The following is an 18,829-nucleotide window of genomic DNA, read 5'->3' as shown; positions in this document are numbered from 1 at the left end:
TTTCAACAGATATATTCCGACAAATCTCAGCACACACAGGATTCAGTGATCATTTGCAACTTGGTAAACTCTTACACACATGTATGCAGATTCCATTCCAACTTGGTGAAGCTTCAGCATTTGGTGGTAGCCAGGTTGAACCAAGTGTTAAAAGCTGTTTCAAACTGGTTAGTATGATTTATTGTAAGATGAGTAGTAATATGGTTATTGGTATTGTGCTGCAAATTTTGTGATATTTTCCATTCTAATCTCAGCTCAGCAGTTTGGTGCATTGTGCTAAGCGTTAGGAATAAGCTTGCCACCGCATTCTGATTACACTGCGAGGGTTTACAGGTTCGGATCACATGCAGGTTTAATTATGTGTGAGAGGGTTGCTGGACTCCTCGCTGCCGCAGGGTGGTTCATGTAACCGCTGGCTGGTTGCAGCTTCCTCCACCATCAGGTCCGTTCATCTAGAAAATAAATAAATAACCCATTCCCGACACGGACTGGTAGCTGGACGAGAGGCTGTGGTTCACCATATGATTGAGCCGTCTTATTGGCTTTCCTCACCCCCGGGATAAATAGGTAAATCCTATCCGTTTTACCTTTGCTTGAAAAATCTATCTACCTAAACTCTCAAATCTTGAGTTTCGTAAAAATTTACTTTACTTTAGCTGCCCATTCCATGATGTCTCTGGCTTGGACTGCTGCACTAGTAATAGAACCTTGAATGCCAGACTTAACCCTACAGTCTTGGCACTATAAGCTTAAAGGCCAGACAAATGATAAAATAGAACATAAACTGGCCATTTTATTCTTTGTAATTGTAGCCAATAAAATAAGAAATATTCCCAAGTCACTTTTAATGAATGCTACAATTGATTATCGTACTCATTTTGTTTGTCACCGTGATTGTCATAAAAAATAATTTTCAATTACATTATTGAATTTTTTTATTTTCTCGATGCTAAACAGGCTGGAGACAGACCAGAAATTGACGCAGCACAATTTTTAGATTGGATGAAGTTAGAACCACAATCCTTAGTATGGCTTCCCGTACTTCATCGATTAGTTGCCGCAGAAACTGTCACACATCCTGCGAGATGTTCTATTTGCAGAGAATATCCAATTGTTGGATTTAGGTAAATCTTTGTTGAGAATAGAATGGCTGTTTTACTTATTTTGCTCTAAACAAAGCTTTGGACAAGAAGTCACTGATTCATAGGCAGATACTGTGGTTTTTCGGATAAACGAAACTGCGTTTAAGTTTTTTACTTACTACTAAAATTGGCACTTTACCGCGGGCTGAATGTGTCACGCGGGCTGCAGGCTGCAAACCCCCGATGTAGATAATACCTATTTGTTATTCTTTTTCAGGTATCGAAGCCTTCGTCATTTCAGTTACGATATTTGTCAAAGTTGTTTTTTCTCTGGCCGAGTTGCAAGAGGATATAAGTTTTATTATCCGATGGTTGAATATTGCACACCAGTAAGTGTGGAATTGTTTATTTTATACCTTCCCTCAGAACAAAGCTCTGGGCAAGTAAATATAGTATACTAGGATTCATATTTGCCTTCTTATTTCATATAAACTTGATTGATTGATTTGGGAATTTATTTTTTAGCAAAATTATGATATTTGTGCCAAATTTTGCAGAAATAATATTTATACAAATGTTACAAAAAACTTTACTTTTTACTATTTAAATCCTTGAATTATTTGAAAAATTTTCACATTTTATTTAAACTGATTTTATTTTTAATTTTTCCTTCCTACAGACGACTTCAAGTGAAAAACTGAGGGATTTCACAAAAGTTTTAAAAAACAAACTCCGACGGAAAAGGTTGCTGAAAAAATATCAAAAAATTGGGTAAATAAATTCGTTTGAAACTTTCGAACTTACTTACAAATTAACAAATTACAAACAAAGTCATTCTCGTTAATTAATAAAATTTCTCATTAGATATCTTCCGGTACAATCAAGAGAAGATGGAGACACTCAACAATGGATGTCATCACCCGATAGTACTTTAAATAAATCAGGAGATATAAATACTTCGCTTATATTATCAGCTTCGCAAGCTCACAGTGTTTTTACAGAGGATTCTCACACCAAGTTAGATAAATATGCAGAAAGGTAAAATGACGATGTGACAACTTAATTTGAAAAATGTAATACTGTTTGATTATGGCTGTTTTTTGTTATGTTTGAAAACTAGCATGCAGTAGTAGGGTATCTTTTATATTAGAATATTTGCAATTCTAGATTTTTTTGCAACAAATAATGTCAATATCACCTCAAAATTAGAAATATATTGAGTTTTGACTTTAACCTGACTTTGGTATACATATCAGAATTTTTTCAATTAGTAATTTTTTCTGATTCAATTTTTGTTGATAAAATCAAAATTTTATTTAACTCCCTAATTCTTCTATTTCCTAATATACACCATTCATATAATTTTTGTTCTTTTGCAGTCATTTGTTTAACAAAGATTTGGGAGAATCATTGAGAGGAACAAAGTGAGTTTGCAATGATTTATGATAAATATTCAATAACATGTCAGAGCTTAAATGGGTTTGTGTATGTGACCTGTCTGCTGATGCAATTATAATAATAGAATAGTAAACATTGACCAAAATATAAGGAACTTTGTTTCATTATCATGTACTTCTATACATATAAAATGATTGAAGTATTATACCATGGGTGGGCAAATTACTGCACGCAGGGCCAGATCTGGCCCATCGAAGTTTTCCATCCAGCCCACTTGTATCTGATAAAATTACGACTATTCTTTTTATGGATATAAATTTTATTTGGAAATATAAATGAAAATAACGTCATAATTACCCCAATTGTTACATTGTGCTTTTTATTATTATATAAGCGTTAGCCTATGTTGGGCGAGCTTGTGAATAAACTGTTCCTTATTCATAGTTTTTCATATTGAGTTTTTAGCCTCCAGCCGGCCCATTATCTAAGTCTTGTTGAAAATCCTAATCATTTGTTACTTATCGATTTTAATCGGTAAGTATGTTGATAGGTATGTATGTCTGTTTGTCTGTTAGATGCAAGCGATATCTCACGAAAGCGAGATTGAATCTGCTCCAGATTTTGCATGTGCATTCATCTTATCTCGGACCAGAAGCCTATTGATTTTGGGCGAATTATGTCGAATAATTAGCGAGTTATCAATCAATTATTGATTGAGTGATCTAGATTTTTGTAAAGCGAGAGAATTTTGAGACCCGCCGAGTGTGTGTGTGCGGTGCGCAAGTTACAAGAGCGGATGAATCGAAACTGCAGTTTCTGTTTTGGGGGATTCCCTAACTATCTTCTGTTTTCAACCGATATTCTCGTTTTATTTTTAGTGATGAAGAACATAATTTGATATTGCAATACTGCCAAACAATGGGAGAAGTTACATCTTTAAGCACTCAAGGAGTAAGTTTTATTTTTTCCAAAATTTAGATTTCATAATAATGTAGTGAAAAAGGGAAGAGGGAGAAGTAAACGAATTCAACGAAACGAAATTCAACAGTCCTCCCGCACATAGTCGTACTTGAGTAAATTTGAACCTGTTGTATGCTCCTCAATAGTAAAATGTGTTAAAACTACAACTTGTGTACTTTAGAGTCATCATGCCGATAATCCTGACTACCAAGGTCTGAATGGAGATGGTCTTGATCTTGATGCCGTCATTCAAGAATTTGAAGATGACCATTATCACCATAACCAATCACGTTTAATGTAAGATTCAATTAATCTCTATTCGTTTCATTATATGATATTGGCGAGGTTATGAAGTTCTCTGTGTTAAAGGAAAGGTAGCATGCACTCTGTGGCTCATCTCCAGGAGTAATGCCACTAGAATGGCAAGATCTTATGAAGCTAATAAAATTGTGATTGTGCATTATTATCTCAAATATCTGAAGTTTCTGGGTAAAACTTTGAAATTTAGTGGGTGAGTGTCTGACAGTATGAGTTTGACGGAGTATGACAGCTGAAAGCTTTTTCAAGGAGGAGGGACAGGGTTTTGGTTGAGTTCCATTACTTCGTAGTATTATATCCAACCAAGTCATGCATTGACGAGACATGTTCTATGAACGTCCCACATTTGGTGTATCCTTTCATTTATAATTCAATCAACTATTTTACTCGTTCAGTATGTTTGTAGAACATTCAAATTTCTTACACCTGTGAGGCTTGGAAGAGGCAAAATTCAGCCATAATTGTACGAGGAACAGTGCTACCACCAGTGAATTTAAGAGTTGCTTATCCCAGTGAACCAAACTATTATCATAATTTCAATATCTAAATTCTTTTAACCAGGTCTCCACATAACACTGAATACATTGCAAAAGTCCAAATTACTCACGAAAATCAGGAATTGATTGAAGAGGCACAAAAACTTAATGAACACAAGGTTGGAAATTTTTTTTAAATTTATATTAGCAAAATTGACAAAAATAAATATTAAATTGAATTCTTGAATACTAAACCTAACTCGCACCTCTGGTTACTTAACTTCCCAGCGAAGAAACAATCTAAGCATTTTTCAATGATATTGTTTTTTGATTTTAGAATCGATTGGAAGGCAGAATGCAGATGTTAGTGGAACACAATCAACAGATTCAACAACAGTTAGGTCATATCAAATCAATAATTGTAAGTAAACAGTAATATTTTTATTTTGTCTTTCTTACTTTGGTTAGGTCGATGGGACCATCAACCTAATCTATTTCAGACTGATATCAGAGATAAATTCCAGATTAATTATATTCAATATTTTAAGTTTTTGATTTGAAATGTTGTCACTTTGCGTAACTGGAGTTTAAAAATTTTGGTTATTCCTGATATCATATGCGAAACATAGTAAATTGTTTATCATCTTATTTCTATTTTACAGGGCGAATCAAATTCAAATGATGGAGGTTCTCTCAGTCAGTCTTCTGTTGGTATGTGGTTGTATTTTTTTTATGATTCGGAGGCAAAATTTAGTTACCCTTGCTTAACTTTATTGCCTGAATCAAGAGACTTCAATTACTTTTCGTACAGAGACCCATTGATTTCAAAGACCAAGCTTTGCTGAATAGAGCACTTGAAAGTTGGTCTCGCTGTTCATCACATTTCTTATCATGCTGTTAAACAGTTGTAATATATACTTACTTGCCTTCAACTTATAATGACTATTACACCTATCTGTTTTATTGATAATTAATCTCTCGTGTTACGAAAATCAAATGTCATTTTACTTTTGTTCATCTTCACAGAATGATTCTAGAAGCGACAGATCCATTTGAATTAGTGGTCAATAATCGCTTACCTGCATTGAAAGACCGCTTCATCAATACTATATAAACCTGCCAAACATCCACCAAGTTGCCTTTTGTTACAGTTTTGCAAGAAATGAATATGCACGTTACAACGATTAGTTTTAACTTAACTCATATTAAAAAATATACATGGAAAAAAATTTCGTACTATGACTAGTTTTTCTTTTTTCGACTTCTCATAGTAATAAGTGTTCCAGTGTTCGATACACATGTTTTATAGAAGTAGAATATTAGATGTAGATAATATGAAGCCGGGGTCCTCAACCTGTGGGGTTTCAAATTCTCTAAAATGTGATTATTAATGTCAAGGTCCACCTCAAGGGTCGGTACTGTACCCTGTGTTGTTTTGTGATTTGGGTAGATAGTCTGATGTTATTTTTGCTCTTAGTAAAACTAATAAGCTATTTTCGGGGTTGCAGTTGGAAAATTTGTTTTAAATTTCCAAGGTGAATTTATAAGCATAAAGTTTGGGAACCCTCGGTATAACGTAATCCTTTTCCAAATTTTTCTTTTCTGATTTTGACTATCAATGAACTTTATTGCATCAATACATTGTCCCTCATGGTTAGCGCATCCATTATATTAACAGATTTTTTCAGTCTCATTGTTAAAAATTTAATATTTACGAATATAATAACACATGATTTGACGTTGTTTTGGGTACCATGTCTTCAGTATAATTGTTTTGCCTGGTTTTGGGACCATATTTAAGCCATAATTGGCTTTTGAATTTACTATTTGTATTTATTGATGTTTTGTTTATAGTTGGAAAATCGTATATATACATCCAAGCATGACAATTATTGGGTGATGCTTTCAAGGCACAATTTATGTATTGCCCATGCTCAAAAAGGATAATTCCTGCCTGGCTTCTAGCTTTATTTCAGATATTCAGGGATGAATTTGTGATCAAATTTGAATTTTTTTTTATACTTTTTTGGTGTTTTTTTATTCTAAAATAGTTTCTTTGATTGTAGTATATAAAAACCAAGCATGTTTCATGATAACTGATCATGCCTGGACAATCTTTAGTCATTGGCCATGCATGTTTGAGCGTATTCTAATACTCACTCCCTTGGCTATGTTGTATATATTGATAGTGATTTAGTTTTATTTCATTGTTATTAAAATATTAATCGCCCACAAAGTTTTATCTTCTACCTATGATTATTATTTGAAATTTACATAGTGTTAAAAACGGCCTTTTTAATATAATAAAATGGTAGAACCACTATCTGTGTTGTCGGCTCACTATGGTGTGGGAAAACCACCATCTACCATGTAAGTGTAATTTAGTTTATCTACCTCCAGGATCGTCGATTGGCACTTTGTGTGTATTCGATACTCAGCGCGTGAGAAAAAGCCCTTAATTAGGGATGGGCAATGTAGAATAATTTATTATTCTAAAATAGTTAAATCGAAACCAGAATACCGAATCCTATTCTATTTTCATACTTGCTGCTGGATACCACAATGCTGGATTTTGATGTTAAAAAATTGTAAATATATGACTATAAATGTATTATTTATTTGGAAATGTCCTGAACATTGGATTTCATTTGATACTAAACAGGCATTTCCCAGGACAATAAAATTTAGGAATATTACAATATTTTTTTCCTTCAAATAATCCCTAAATACTGAAATGCTAAATTAAGACACGCTCTACACACTTTCATAGTAAGCGGTTAAATACAAAAATAGATAATGAGACCAATCATTTTCAATGTTAGTCTGCCGAGTGTACTGAAACATACCCTCTGAGAATAATTAGATGCAGGACCAGCGTGTGGCCACTGCAACCTACGAGGCCGTTGTAAATTACAAATTTAACCACTATAAATCAAAATCAACTTTTTTATTTCTGTGCGAGCAAGATTTGCAAAACAAGTTCCTGTAATGGCGATTTCGTAGTTAGGTAATAACATCTAAAGACTAATTCCTCTTCTATGATTATCATTACATAGCATTATCTACCCAGACTTGGCCCTATTTAAACTCAATACGTCACATCTTCGCCAGATGCGGCAACTTATTTTAAGTTTATCGGCGACTGAAATACTACAGACACTCGATCAAACGTGCCTTTATCTTGAACGGACGGGAAAATATGTAATCTTTTGAGAGTGAAATTCGAATGTGACAGATTTTCACGTATTGCAATATAACTTTGTATTTCGGAAAATGGTGTACTTAGTTATTAGACAATACCATCTAAAGACGAATTCATTTTCTATGATTATCGTTACATATCATTATCTACACAGACTTGGCCCTAATTAAGACGAATTCATTTTCTATGATTATCGTTACATATCATTATCTACACAGACTTGGCCCTAATTAAGCTCAATACGTCACTATTTTCGCCAGATGCCGCAACTTTTTTTTTAAATTTATCAGAGACGAAAATACTACAGGCACCGGATCAAACGTGCGTCTATCTTGAACGATAGAAACGGACTGAAAAAAAAATGGAATGTTTGAGCGTGAAATTTAAATGTGACAGATTTTCACGTATTGCGATATAACTTTTGTATTTCGGAAAATGGTGTAATAAAATTATTCGTAAATAATATTTGATCTAAATTATTCGCAAGCAATGTTATAACACTTAACGCCTGGCTTTTGGTTTACATGCCTCCTTTTTTGGGAAAACTCGCAAGTCGCGAGATATCATTTAATGTAAAATGAAGCAAGGCACGTCTGTAGACAATTAAAGATTGTTGCAATTAGATTATCGGAATATTGCTAGTAAGTCGGCACATATATTTATTAATATTATACGTTAGCTTTTAGCAAATCAGTAAAACGCAAAAATGGTGCAATAACGAGTCTTCGCCGTGAGGTGTACTTCGCCGACTTCTTGTCCTGAACATGCCGATTGAGATAACAGTGCTTTGATGTTTACCGATTTTACGAGCAGACGCAAGTTATATTAAACGAGAGAGATTTCCACGCGAGAAAAAACGCTCGTCTTTAATTGATAAATTAGAAACCCGAAATACAAAAATTGACGCTTGGCGCTGGAGGGGCGGTAACCGAATCCCGTTGGATTCGAATACATTGAGATTCGGATCCTCCGGATTCGGTATTCTATATTGCCCATCCCTACGGCCTCAATGGAATCAAAATACGAAAAAAATTGCCCTCAATTAAATAAAAAATTCAACAACACATTTCCCCACATTCAAATGGTTTAATTCCAGTATGGTGGGTGAAAACATACATTTACCATTGAGCTTTAAAAATGCATAGAAATGATAATAACCTGGCAAGAGACATAATCAATCATTCAACATTTATCCCTTCTTTTTATGTTTGTTGAGTAAGCTTTATAAATTTCAAGTATAATACAGGTCTCCTCTTCACCCTTTCCAACTTTTGGTCAAGAAAAACTTTAAACTGTGGCTCTCCATGGAACCGTTGTCAAACTGCCATATGTGTGAAAATAATGTGCCTTTTTTGATCAAAGCACCTTCAAATTGACTGCATTTTTTAGAGACTTCACTTGTACTTTTTCAAAGGATTAATCTGTTGCTCTGTGGCCACTATCAAGTGTTTTAAGTTTATTTTGTACGGAGTTTTCAGGTAAGTGGTTGATACCCAATTCAATTTGAATCAAATCCTGCTGTTCCGGTCTGTTTGCTTGTCTGAAACAATTTGCCATTCCTTCCAATGACGTTATTTTTGATAGTTTCGGACAAGGACCAGATATCTGAAAGTGTTGCACCAACGAATGGATTTTTTCTTGGCTTCCTCTTTCCTTTTGCTATTAACTTGGCATGTTCGTGGTTGTGACAAGCTTAGGTTCTTTCAAACCTTGAGCTGTGTTGGCACCTCGAACTGAACATCTCCATGTCACATTAAACTGATTGGAGCCTTCAAAAGTGTAGGAATAACCTCGGCTGTCGCACAACTTATCTTTTTCTTCTTTAGACCTGCAGTTGTGTATATTATATGTTGTTTCCTCCGCGGAGGAAGGTGATCTCGCTGAGACTGTGATACTCAAGCTTGCCATTAATTCTTCTGGCAAAGGTATCGATCGGCGAACATGTTGAAAGCAAACCAACATTATCTTGTGTTGTTGGTACGTATCCCAGACTTATGTTTGACTGGAATGGGAGTAAAGTTGGTTTAAACTTGCGCAGGGTGTATATTATGCAGAATTGTATATTATGCAGAATATCCAAAGCAAACTTAGATGCTTACCGGTCCGGATGGTACATCAGAAATGGAAGCTACTTATATTGGGGCGTCCAAATTAGGCTATATCTAATCGGCGAAATACCTTCCATTAAAAAATAGGAACAACAGAGAATCTTAGACAAAATGATCCAGGCTCCTGGGACGAAAAACTGGTTAAACTGTCCCCGAAATGGAACACTAATAAGAGTGTCCACTCGATTTGGGAATATTAACAACATCTTACCAGTATTTATTGTATTCGAAGTTTCAAAACCTGTCTTAAAGATGGTTTTCATTTACGCCATTAAGTATTTCCACTATAAATGATGAAGAAATCGGAGGCAGAGACGAGGTGTTAGTGTCACACTCAGAAAAATCTTCTGGATCAAGAAACGCGGGCTCACCAATGTAAATAACAGGACAAACCAAGTTTTTAGGAGTCATATGTCGCACTGGTTTGATTCTATAATTTAAATTCGACACTTTATATAGTCTTAAAACTTTGCTGATATTTCGCACTATAAATTTTTCCGTTTGTTTATCTGAAATTTTACTTTTGTCATTAGCAGCTTTACTTTCGGATTTTGCGGACGAAGATTTGTTTTTGAACTTTGCAGCACTTTTATATGGTTCAGCACAGGTTTTGAAATATTTAGGTTCAACACGGTCATTAGCCGTGTTCGATATCGGTTTTGGTATTACTTGAGTGGAACCAACACATGTGTATTTGGTCGTCAATTGCTTTAATACTGTGTCTTCATTGGATTTTCCTACTTTGTCGTTAGAATGTGTTGCGCCTGGAAAATGATAATTTCAAAATCAACACATGAAAAAGGGAATCGTTTTAAATCGTTACTGCAACCCATAGTTTCATCTGTCAATTACAAAAACAAAAAATACTAATTCTGAATCAAGACTGAAAACATCATTACACAGACTAGGTACAAGAACCCACACACATGGGCCATTCCAAGCAAATGTTGAATTTCATCAATTTTTTTGTGCATTAAAGTAATTGTTTCGTATTTATATGTATCAAAGGACACTTTAATTTTATTGGACTGCATTCATTGCATGGAAAAAGTCAAAATTTCACCCAGGTTTTTATTAGTTTTTTCATAATGGCCTGAAATATAGAAATTTTGATATAATTGACATTTTTTGTGATAACTCGTAACAAAAAGTGTTTGATTTTTTGGTACAGTTATTTATTCCATTTCAAATAGAAGCACTGGACTTAGTTAATGAAGATTAAGTATTTGCAATGCAACACGTCGATCGCGATTGGCCGGTCGATCGCCACGTCCAGAGTAGCCGATCCCGTCTGATGTTGAGTGAGTTTAATAACATACCTCAAAAAATTGGCTTGAATCAGTTTTATGATGCGAATGACAGGGGGCCTATACCCCTCCCTTATGTTTAAAATACCAAGGGGTGCTAGAACTTTCATCTAAATTTAAGTTGAGGATTGAGTTGACTTTATCTCCATTACAAGCAAAGAAATAACCTGTTCACAACTCTGCGAGTACAAATAAATTATTATTATTACCTCCATTTCCATGTATATCCAAAGAAGACTTCGTAGCATCAGACTTGTTAGGTAATGTTTTCTTGAGTTCTTCACAAGCTGTTGGAAAACTATTTGAATTCACGCTAGGTTCTTTTAAAGCATGTTTCAATGTTTCGAGTTTCTCTGTAAAGCAAATTTTAGCATAAGCATATAAAAAAAATGACCTTAACCCAGAGGTCATGGAGCATAATGCAGCAGCATTGTATTGCTGCGTAGGATTGAAATATTCCGACTAGTTTTGCTTCATTGAATATTGGTACATATAAAAAATTGATGACACAATGTCCTAAAAATTTGAAACTTCTAGTAAGAATGTCTTTTATGTAAGAAAACATCACTTCAGCAAAAGAAATTTAGTTAGGATAGAGGAGTCGAACACAAAGACATGTGAAGGAACAATCTCAAATCTGTCTCGAAGATTCTGAATAAAAACCTCAGTTGTACAATTGACTTCAAAATTTATGTAATATTTCACAAATCAGCATTAAGTTGCTATTTCTTAAACAAAGCAATATAAAAAAAGGATCATAAATAAAAGTTCTCAAAAAAATGTTTGGGCATAGCCGCATATCGGATAGAACAGTAGTTTCCAACCATTTTTCAAAAATTCCTGAATTTCTTAAAAATTAAATTTTGTGAAATCTTGTGATCTGAATATATTTTTAAATTCATGGCAAAGTTTCAGTTACACATAGCATGATGGATCATGACAAGTTTTGATGTTTCATATTAAAAACCACGCGACCCACATTCTGACTTTGGGTCATTCTCACACGTTGGAAAACACAGGAACATATGGGGCTTTTAACACGCAATAGAAAAGTCACTCATTACAAATCAAAATAGCCTGACAAGAGATATCTGCTTTTACAATTTCAATTTGACATAGGAAAACTATGAATAGATACGGTACTTAATGACCGGTATTGTTTCTATTGAAGAAAAAGTTAATATATATCCAAATGAAATTAGTTTGACATAAGTTCGTGATTTTTCACATAAGATATTTTTAAAATGAAAAACTAATAAGACAGGTTATAAAGATATACCTAACTAGATAGCGATGGGAGACCGCTTGCTTATCGATCTTCCGCATATCTTTTTTAAGTTTGTTCGGCCTTACTTTTTGCCTTTCTCGCCCTCTTTTTAACCTCTAAACTTTTTTTCTTCATCTTTGGCATAGCGTTATATCAAAATATATAGGAAACAGTAGCCAACTCCCCACGTCGTCGTCGAAATACTTCTCGAGGAAATACTTTCGTGAAGAATTCTGCAGATCCGAACTGGATTGTTTCGATTTGTTTTCAGCCAATGGACCTTTCACCGACCTTTGACCTCCGAAAAATTCTTCCTACATTTTATGTCAATTTAATTGCAGTAATAAAAAATTATTGTAGAAATAGCTGTGATAGACTAGGCTAAAATTCTTTACAGGTACTTTTAAAAAACAGATTGGTGTATGCGATGAATCATAATGATGGTTTGAAACAAATACCCCATTTTACATGCGCCAACTAGCGAAACCATTCTTAAAATTGGCCCCGAAAATTTTATAATGGTAAAGTATAGGAAGAATTTTTCGGGGGTCAAAGGTCGGGGAAAGGTCCATTTACCAATATACATAAACGCTCCACATCGCAGACAGGGCATTGAATCGTTATTCGTTAGCAGCAACGAAAGTTATGGAATCCCCCAAAACAGAGAAGTGCGGTTTCGCTTCTTTCGCTCTCACTCCATAGCGACACCGCGTGTCCCATCACTAAATAATTAATAACTCGCTAATTATACGACATAATTCAATCAATATCAATAGGCTTCTGGTCCGAGATATAATGACTTCACATGCGAAATTTGGAGCATTCAACCTCGCTTTTGTGAGATATCGCGTAACATACGAGAGTGTCTAACAAACAGACAAATACCTAGCAACATGCTTACCGATCGAGATCGGAACAACACAAATATACTTTTTCGCTGAGATAGCTTCAAGTCGGATGAATATCGGACGATTTGCAAATAAATTTCATGTTGTTGGGCCGACCACAGCACAAAATATTTCCCCCTCGTTTAAATTTCAATCGGCTTCGTTTTAACCCTCCTAGTTTGGTGGGTATATAAGTATAATATAAGTATAAGTTTATTTCGACTCCATAATCAGCATAACAATACATTTAATAGATAAAAACAAATAAATAAGAACTGATTAGGAAATCAGAAGAGCAAACGGAACCTTAGATAAGGTTTATAATGTACAAAATATAAGATGGAAGGTTTTGTCAAGAGGAAGTGGTACGTATTTACTCACCTAAAATTATTAAGTTATTTCACACACGCTTACATGCACCCACCAGCCACACACACACATACACACCCAACCACTGAGAAGTTATTTAAGTAAGTATAAAACGCGATAAATTTAGGGTATACTATACATTAAACAAAAAAAATGAAAGTAAATACTAGAAAAAGAAAAAAATTATTTGCCACATCATATTGATAATTTTGTAATAGTTGCCATTGCCAAATCGATCGATCTTCTAATCGTTAATTAAAATATAAAAGAAAGATTATATTGAAAACATATTGCCAAGCTGATTATAGTTGGAGTCAAATGCCAAGTTGCCCAACCAAAGTTGCCAGAATTGGGTGCATGAAGAGGTGGGCGAGACCATTTCCAAATTAGAGCCATTATTGCCAAATTAGAGTCCAGATTGTAATAAGTAAATAAAGTTACCGGTAACAGTAAAACTACTATAATTAAGTAAAGTAGGACATGGAAATAAATTGGTTACAAAAGGTGTAAGCGAGGATAGGATAGGACAGGATTTACATATTTATCCCGGGGGAGAGGAAAGCCGATAAGACGGCTTATCCATATGGCGAACCACGGCCTCTCGTCCGGTTACCATTCCAAGTCGGGTATGGGATTAGTTTTACTGTATTGTTTGTTTTAGGAAGCATGGACTTCGTGGTGGAGGAAGCCGTAACCGACCAGAGGTTACGCGAACCACCCAACGACGGCGAGGAGTCCAGCAATCCTCTCGCACATAACCATCCCTACATGGGATTCGAACCTTCGAACCCACGCAGAGTAATTAGAGGTGCGGTGGCGAGCGTATTCCTAACGCTTAGCCCGTTGAGCCACACCGCCGCGATTTCAGACAAGGATATAGAAATAAGATTGTTATTTCACAGGATATCGGAGTCTTTGTTTGATTTTTTTCTTATGTGTTTTACTTCATTTAATTACTTTGAAGTAACCTGGAAAACAAAAAATAAAACTGTGAGTAGATGTTTCAATGATTGGGTGAAGGGGAATGCGCTGAACTATTTATTACAGGCAAAAAATAATTGTTTAATTAAATGGGATGTATTGTCATTATATAGCGATGGATAGATGATCTATGATGACATTCTGCTTAGGACAGAGAAAAATTTATCACACCATGCAAAAAACACACAAAATTTTACTATCTATACCTTGGCCAACAAGTCAACTCAAACACCAATACCATGCCTTAACATAAAATGCATGCATACATAAATGATATATAAACCACATCCAATTACAATGACCCACAGCAAATTAAAATCTGAGGGGGAGAATCCAACATGACTCTACTACTCGCCTAGTTGCAATACTTAGTAACCTTGCAGGAACTATATTATACTATCTACAACCCTTACACCACCACTCCAACATAAGACCATGCGTGTATGATAAGGACATCACAGCTAGAAAAAAGTAGAAACACGAGCGGGAAATGATAGAATGTGTGCAGTTATTTAAAGATAATATCATCCGGGTATGACAGCTACTTATATATTTAAAAAATATATACTCATGCATGTCACAATACCATTTCTTTGGTGCTGAACTAGGTCTGGCCAAGTCATGGCGAGATATAACAATATTATTATAGCTGTTCAACATTTTCATTAAAACAATAATGTGCAAGTGTGGAGTGTCCCAAGTTTTTGTCATCGAATACCACCAATACTAATTTTTAATATTTGGAAACTAAATGAGACTTAACTTGTTTTTGAAAAGATTTTTTGGACTTTAACGTCTTCAAATTTTAAGTTCCAAAGTTTGGGTCCAGTAAAAGACAAGGAATGCTGACTCCCAGATTTACTCATGAAAGGTACGAATAAATCAGAACTACTTCTTCGGTTGGAGGTATTTTTGACAAGTATGTCGTTAAAGCGATTGGGCAGCGCATTATTATGGAAGTCGTAAGCTAGGGATAATATTTCAAACTTCATCATATCTTCAACCTTAAGTATATTTAGTGATTTGAAGTAAGGGTCTACACTTTCACGTTTTCTTTTACCAAAAACTATTCTTAAAAAATTATTACAAATACTCTGCAGTTTTGAGACAAGTGTTTTATTACCATGAAGCCAGATTGAACAACAATATCAAATATGGCTAAGTAGTAATGATTGAAACATTGCCAGTAGAGCAGATTGATCAACACACTAGGATACTTTACCAATAACATGCATTATTTGTGATTTCCATGACAGATTTTCATCAAAGATAACTCCTAAAAATTTTATTTCTTTCACTCTTTCAATTTCATTGCCATTGAGCAGTAGTTTTTTGAACAACTCGCACTTTTTTGCTTGCTTGGATGGAATAATACAAATTTAGTTTTGTTAGCATTAAGAGATAATTTATTAACCAACATCCAGCTATGAATGTTGGTTAGTTCTTGGTTTGCAACTGTAAATAGACCTTCAAGGTTTTTCCCATGAAGAATCAAGTCAGTGTCATCAGCAAACATGATCGACTCAGAGGATTTCAGACATCTGGACATGTCATTAATGTAAGCTAGAAAAAATAATGGGCCAAGTAAAGATCCTTGTGGAACTCCGTGCTTCATGACAAAAATATTTGTAGAGAATGAGTTGTCATATTGCACAATTTGCTTCCTGTCTTGAAGGTAGCTCCTGATCCAATTGAATAGGACGCATCTAATTCCATAGCGATAGAGCTTAAGAGGATGGAATGGTCAATAGTGTCAAAAGCTTTCGAGATATCAAGAAATATTCCAATTGCATGTTGTTTGCATTCAAACGCCTTGGTCAGTTTGTGTACCAAAACATTAGCAGCCATAGCAGTGGAGTGATGCTTGCGGAAACCAAATTGATGCGAGTGGAAAACATTGTTAGTTTCAAAGTAGTTTGACATTCTACTATACATTATTTTTTCATAAATCTTAGAAAATGATGGTAAAAGACTAATAAGTCTAGAGTTTCCAAGATCTGAAACACTACCTTTTTTAAAGAGAGGAAGAACTTTGGATGTCTTGAAGCTTTCAATGAATAATCCACTGGATAGTGGAAGTTTAAATATATATGTCAGGATATCAATAATATGTTCTGGAACATATTTCAATATTTTGAATGGAATACCATCGAGTCCAAAACTTGACTTGGGCTTCATATCGCGTATGATATTTTTTATTTCTAATGATGTTATTGGCCTTAAGAACATGGATGAGGAATCTTGTTTCCCAAGATATGAAATGTAATTTTTGTCACAGCCAGCAAGTTGTGGCATACAGTCGAGCAGGCTTTGTGCCACTTGGGCAAAGTGTTCATTAAATGTATTTGCAATTTGTGTATTACTGCAATCCAGTCCAATCAAAGGAAAAGCATTTGTTTTGTTTTTACCAATAAGTTCATTAATTGTTTTCCACACTGCCTTGATGTTGCCTTTGTGAGAAGCAAATTTAGATCGAGTATAATGGTTCCTGCATTCATTGAACTGTAATTTGTGCTTGTCATTTATGTTTTTATTGTTTATTAATTTCTTATAAAGTTTTGTTTGACTTTGTTGAGTTTCCGTAACTCAGTATCATACCAAGGTTTGTTTGTCTGTTTTTCGTAAGGAAAAGATTGAGAGTAAGCAGTGGAGAATTTTTCAAAAAAATTTTCAAAGCAAGTGTTGGGATCTTGGATGCTGCTGAAGCCATCAATATCAATAGAATTCAGTTCATTCATAAAAGTTGGACAAAGTAAACTGGCGATAAAGCGTTTCAATTCTGATCTGAATTTGCTTTTCTAGAAGAGAGCATTGTACAATTGGCAGATGATCAGAAACACACTCTGCTAAAACAGCACTGTTAATTTTTTTTTATCATATACGCTTGTCCAGATGGGGTCTATACAGGTAGCAGAACTTGAAGTTATCCTGGTGGGGCAGTTTATCAGAGAATAATAGGCCAGGTTGTGCATAATATCAACAAATAGGCTGGTATTCATATTGGACTCATCAATAAGATTATAGTTGAAGTCACCCATTATATAATTATAATTTAACCTGTTCATCTTTGAGAGAACCTGGGACAAGAGATTCCGAAAGTTAGCATTGTTCAATTCATCAGTTAGTGGTGATCTATAAATAGTACCGCAGGTTATGTTTTATTTTCCAATGAAATGTTAATGAATATAGATTCAAAAACCTTTTCGCACATTATGGTAATATCTTTGCGGACAATGTATTACCAATCATTCCGAATGTAGATACCAACACCACCACCTCGGTGATGAGATCTACTATTATATTAGAGATAAAAACATAGCCATCCAGTGCATTGAAATGGCCATTTGTACCAGATACAATCCATGTTTCATTTACAGCAATTGCATGAGGCTTACAATTCAGTGAATTAACTAGTGCTTCAAATTAAATTTTGTGAAGTTTTTGAAAGAGGCTAAAGAAATGATATTGATTGAAAGAGTCATGAAACCACTTAGTTTGAGGCTATCGTTGAATTTAAGGGCATTGACAGATATATTTATTTGAGCAATTGTACAAGATACACTATCAATGTTGTTGAATTCGCCAGTATCAGTATTGGCTGATTCAAGAAACATTTTGTTGAGGTATTCAGGATCAAAAATTTTGGTAAGTGCCTGGGCTTCAGCTTTTTCTGTATGAAGGGGAACAAATAACTCAGATATTTCAGAATCAGAGAGACAAGAGAATGGCATACAATCTATTTCACAAAGAAAACAGCACCAAGGTATTTCATCAGCTTCAGATTCAAGATTTTCATATTGTTGTCCAGAAATATTGGTACATTTTAAGTGTATCCAAGAAGAACAAATGTCACAATAAAGAGCTTTTTGATTGGTTCGACCTGATTTGTGGCAATTTCTACATGGGTATTTTAAATTAGTTTTCATGGCAGTGGCACAACAAATCAAAAGTAAAAAATAAAAATGTAATGAAATAAAAAAGTCAAATATCTAGTCTGGCTATATAGGTTTCCAGATGTTTAAAAGATGGAGAACCATTGATTACACATCACTAGCCTATTCAAATAAGAAATATGGAGATTAGGAATGAGTTAATCGTTCCCCTCTGCTCATAGGCTACCGCCACGTCTTGAGGTTGGCCCCACTGAACGGGCAGCAGCCTTGGAGTCAGAGGCGTAGCTTAGGGGGGCAATGGGGTACATATGTCCCCGGGCGCCAAAAGGGTAAAAAAACGGTCACAAGCAAGATCGCACCGGCGGCAGAATCTAGTCTTAGTACATGGCAAACTGCACACTTGGTCAGACTACTTACGTCGACTGCCGACGTCATCACGCCCATAGCTCGCGCACGGTCAGATTTCCATCGTAACTACATGGCCAAAAAAATCTGGCCGGAAAAAGAAAAATTTGATTTGGTAACGTTAGGTAACAATATGCACCGGGTTAATTACGTGGTTCTGTATCGTTAAGTTCTTG

General features: G+C 34.9%; 2 protein-coding genes across 2 annotated transcripts in view; one reads left to right on the top strand and one right to left on the bottom strand.

Annotated features, from left to right (window-relative positions):
- Positions 1-6,557, top strand: part of LOC120337276 (utrophin-like) — a 56,364-nt gene extending 49,807 nt beyond the window's left edge. Inside the window, exons 63-74 of the mRNA XM_039405014.2 lie at positions 10-167; positions 958-1,124; positions 1,360-1,471; positions 1,762-1,853; positions 1,947-2,120; positions 2,462-2,506; positions 3,359-3,431; positions 3,622-3,737; positions 4,320-4,413; positions 4,572-4,655; positions 4,897-4,945; positions 5,261-6,557. Of these exons, the coding sequence (XP_039260948.2) occupies positions 10-167; positions 958-1,124; positions 1,360-1,471; positions 1,762-1,853; positions 1,947-2,120; positions 2,462-2,506; positions 3,359-3,431; positions 3,622-3,737; positions 4,320-4,413; positions 4,572-4,655; positions 4,897-4,945; positions 5,261-5,265 (1,169 nt within the window). The 3' untranslated portion in view covers positions 5,266-6,557. The remainder of the gene's footprint in view (positions 1-9; positions 168-957; positions 1,125-1,359; positions 1,472-1,761; positions 1,854-1,946; positions 2,121-2,461; positions 2,507-3,358; positions 3,432-3,621; positions 3,738-4,319; positions 4,414-4,571; positions 4,656-4,896; positions 4,946-5,260) is intronic.
- A 1,945-nt stretch (positions 6,558-8,502) lies between these two features.
- Positions 8,503-12,449, bottom strand: LOC120348446 (uncharacterized). Its single transcript, XM_039418566.2, has 3 exons — positions 12,205-12,449; positions 11,061-11,204; positions 8,503-10,308 (listed from the first exon to the last, which is right to left on the bottom strand). The coding sequence occupies exons 1-3, from the start codon at positions 12,260-12,262 to the stop codon at positions 9,791-9,793; spliced, it is 720 nt and encodes a 239-aa protein (XP_039274500.2). The 5' UTR covers positions 12,263-12,449; the 3' UTR covers positions 8,503-9,790.
- Between the last annotated feature and the right edge of the window lie 6,380 nt (positions 12,450-18,829).

Source organism: Styela clava, chromosome 1 (assembly GCF_964204865.1).
Source record: "Styela clava chromosome 1, kaStyClav1.hap1.2, whole genome shotgun sequence".
NCBI classification, from domain to species: domain Eukaryota; kingdom Metazoa; phylum Chordata; class Ascidiacea; order Stolidobranchia; family Styelidae; genus Styela; species Styela clava.
This window is presented reverse-complemented; position numbering and strand designations above follow the sequence as displayed.

Excerpts from the sequence above, each read along its gene's own strand:
- LOC120348446 (XM_039418566.2), bottom strand. The coding sequence starts at position 12,262 with ATGCCAAAGATGAAGAAAAAAAGTTTAGAGGTTAAAAAGAGGGCGAGA. Across the intron at positions 11,205-12,204 it reads GAGGGCGAGAAAGGCAAAAA|AGAAACTCGAAACATTGAAA; the intron begins GTAAGGCCGAAC and ends TTTGCTTTACAG. Across the intron at positions 10,309-11,060 it reads GGATATACATGGAAATGGAG|GCGCAACACATTCTAACGAC; the intron begins GTAATAATAATA and ends ATCATTTTCCAG.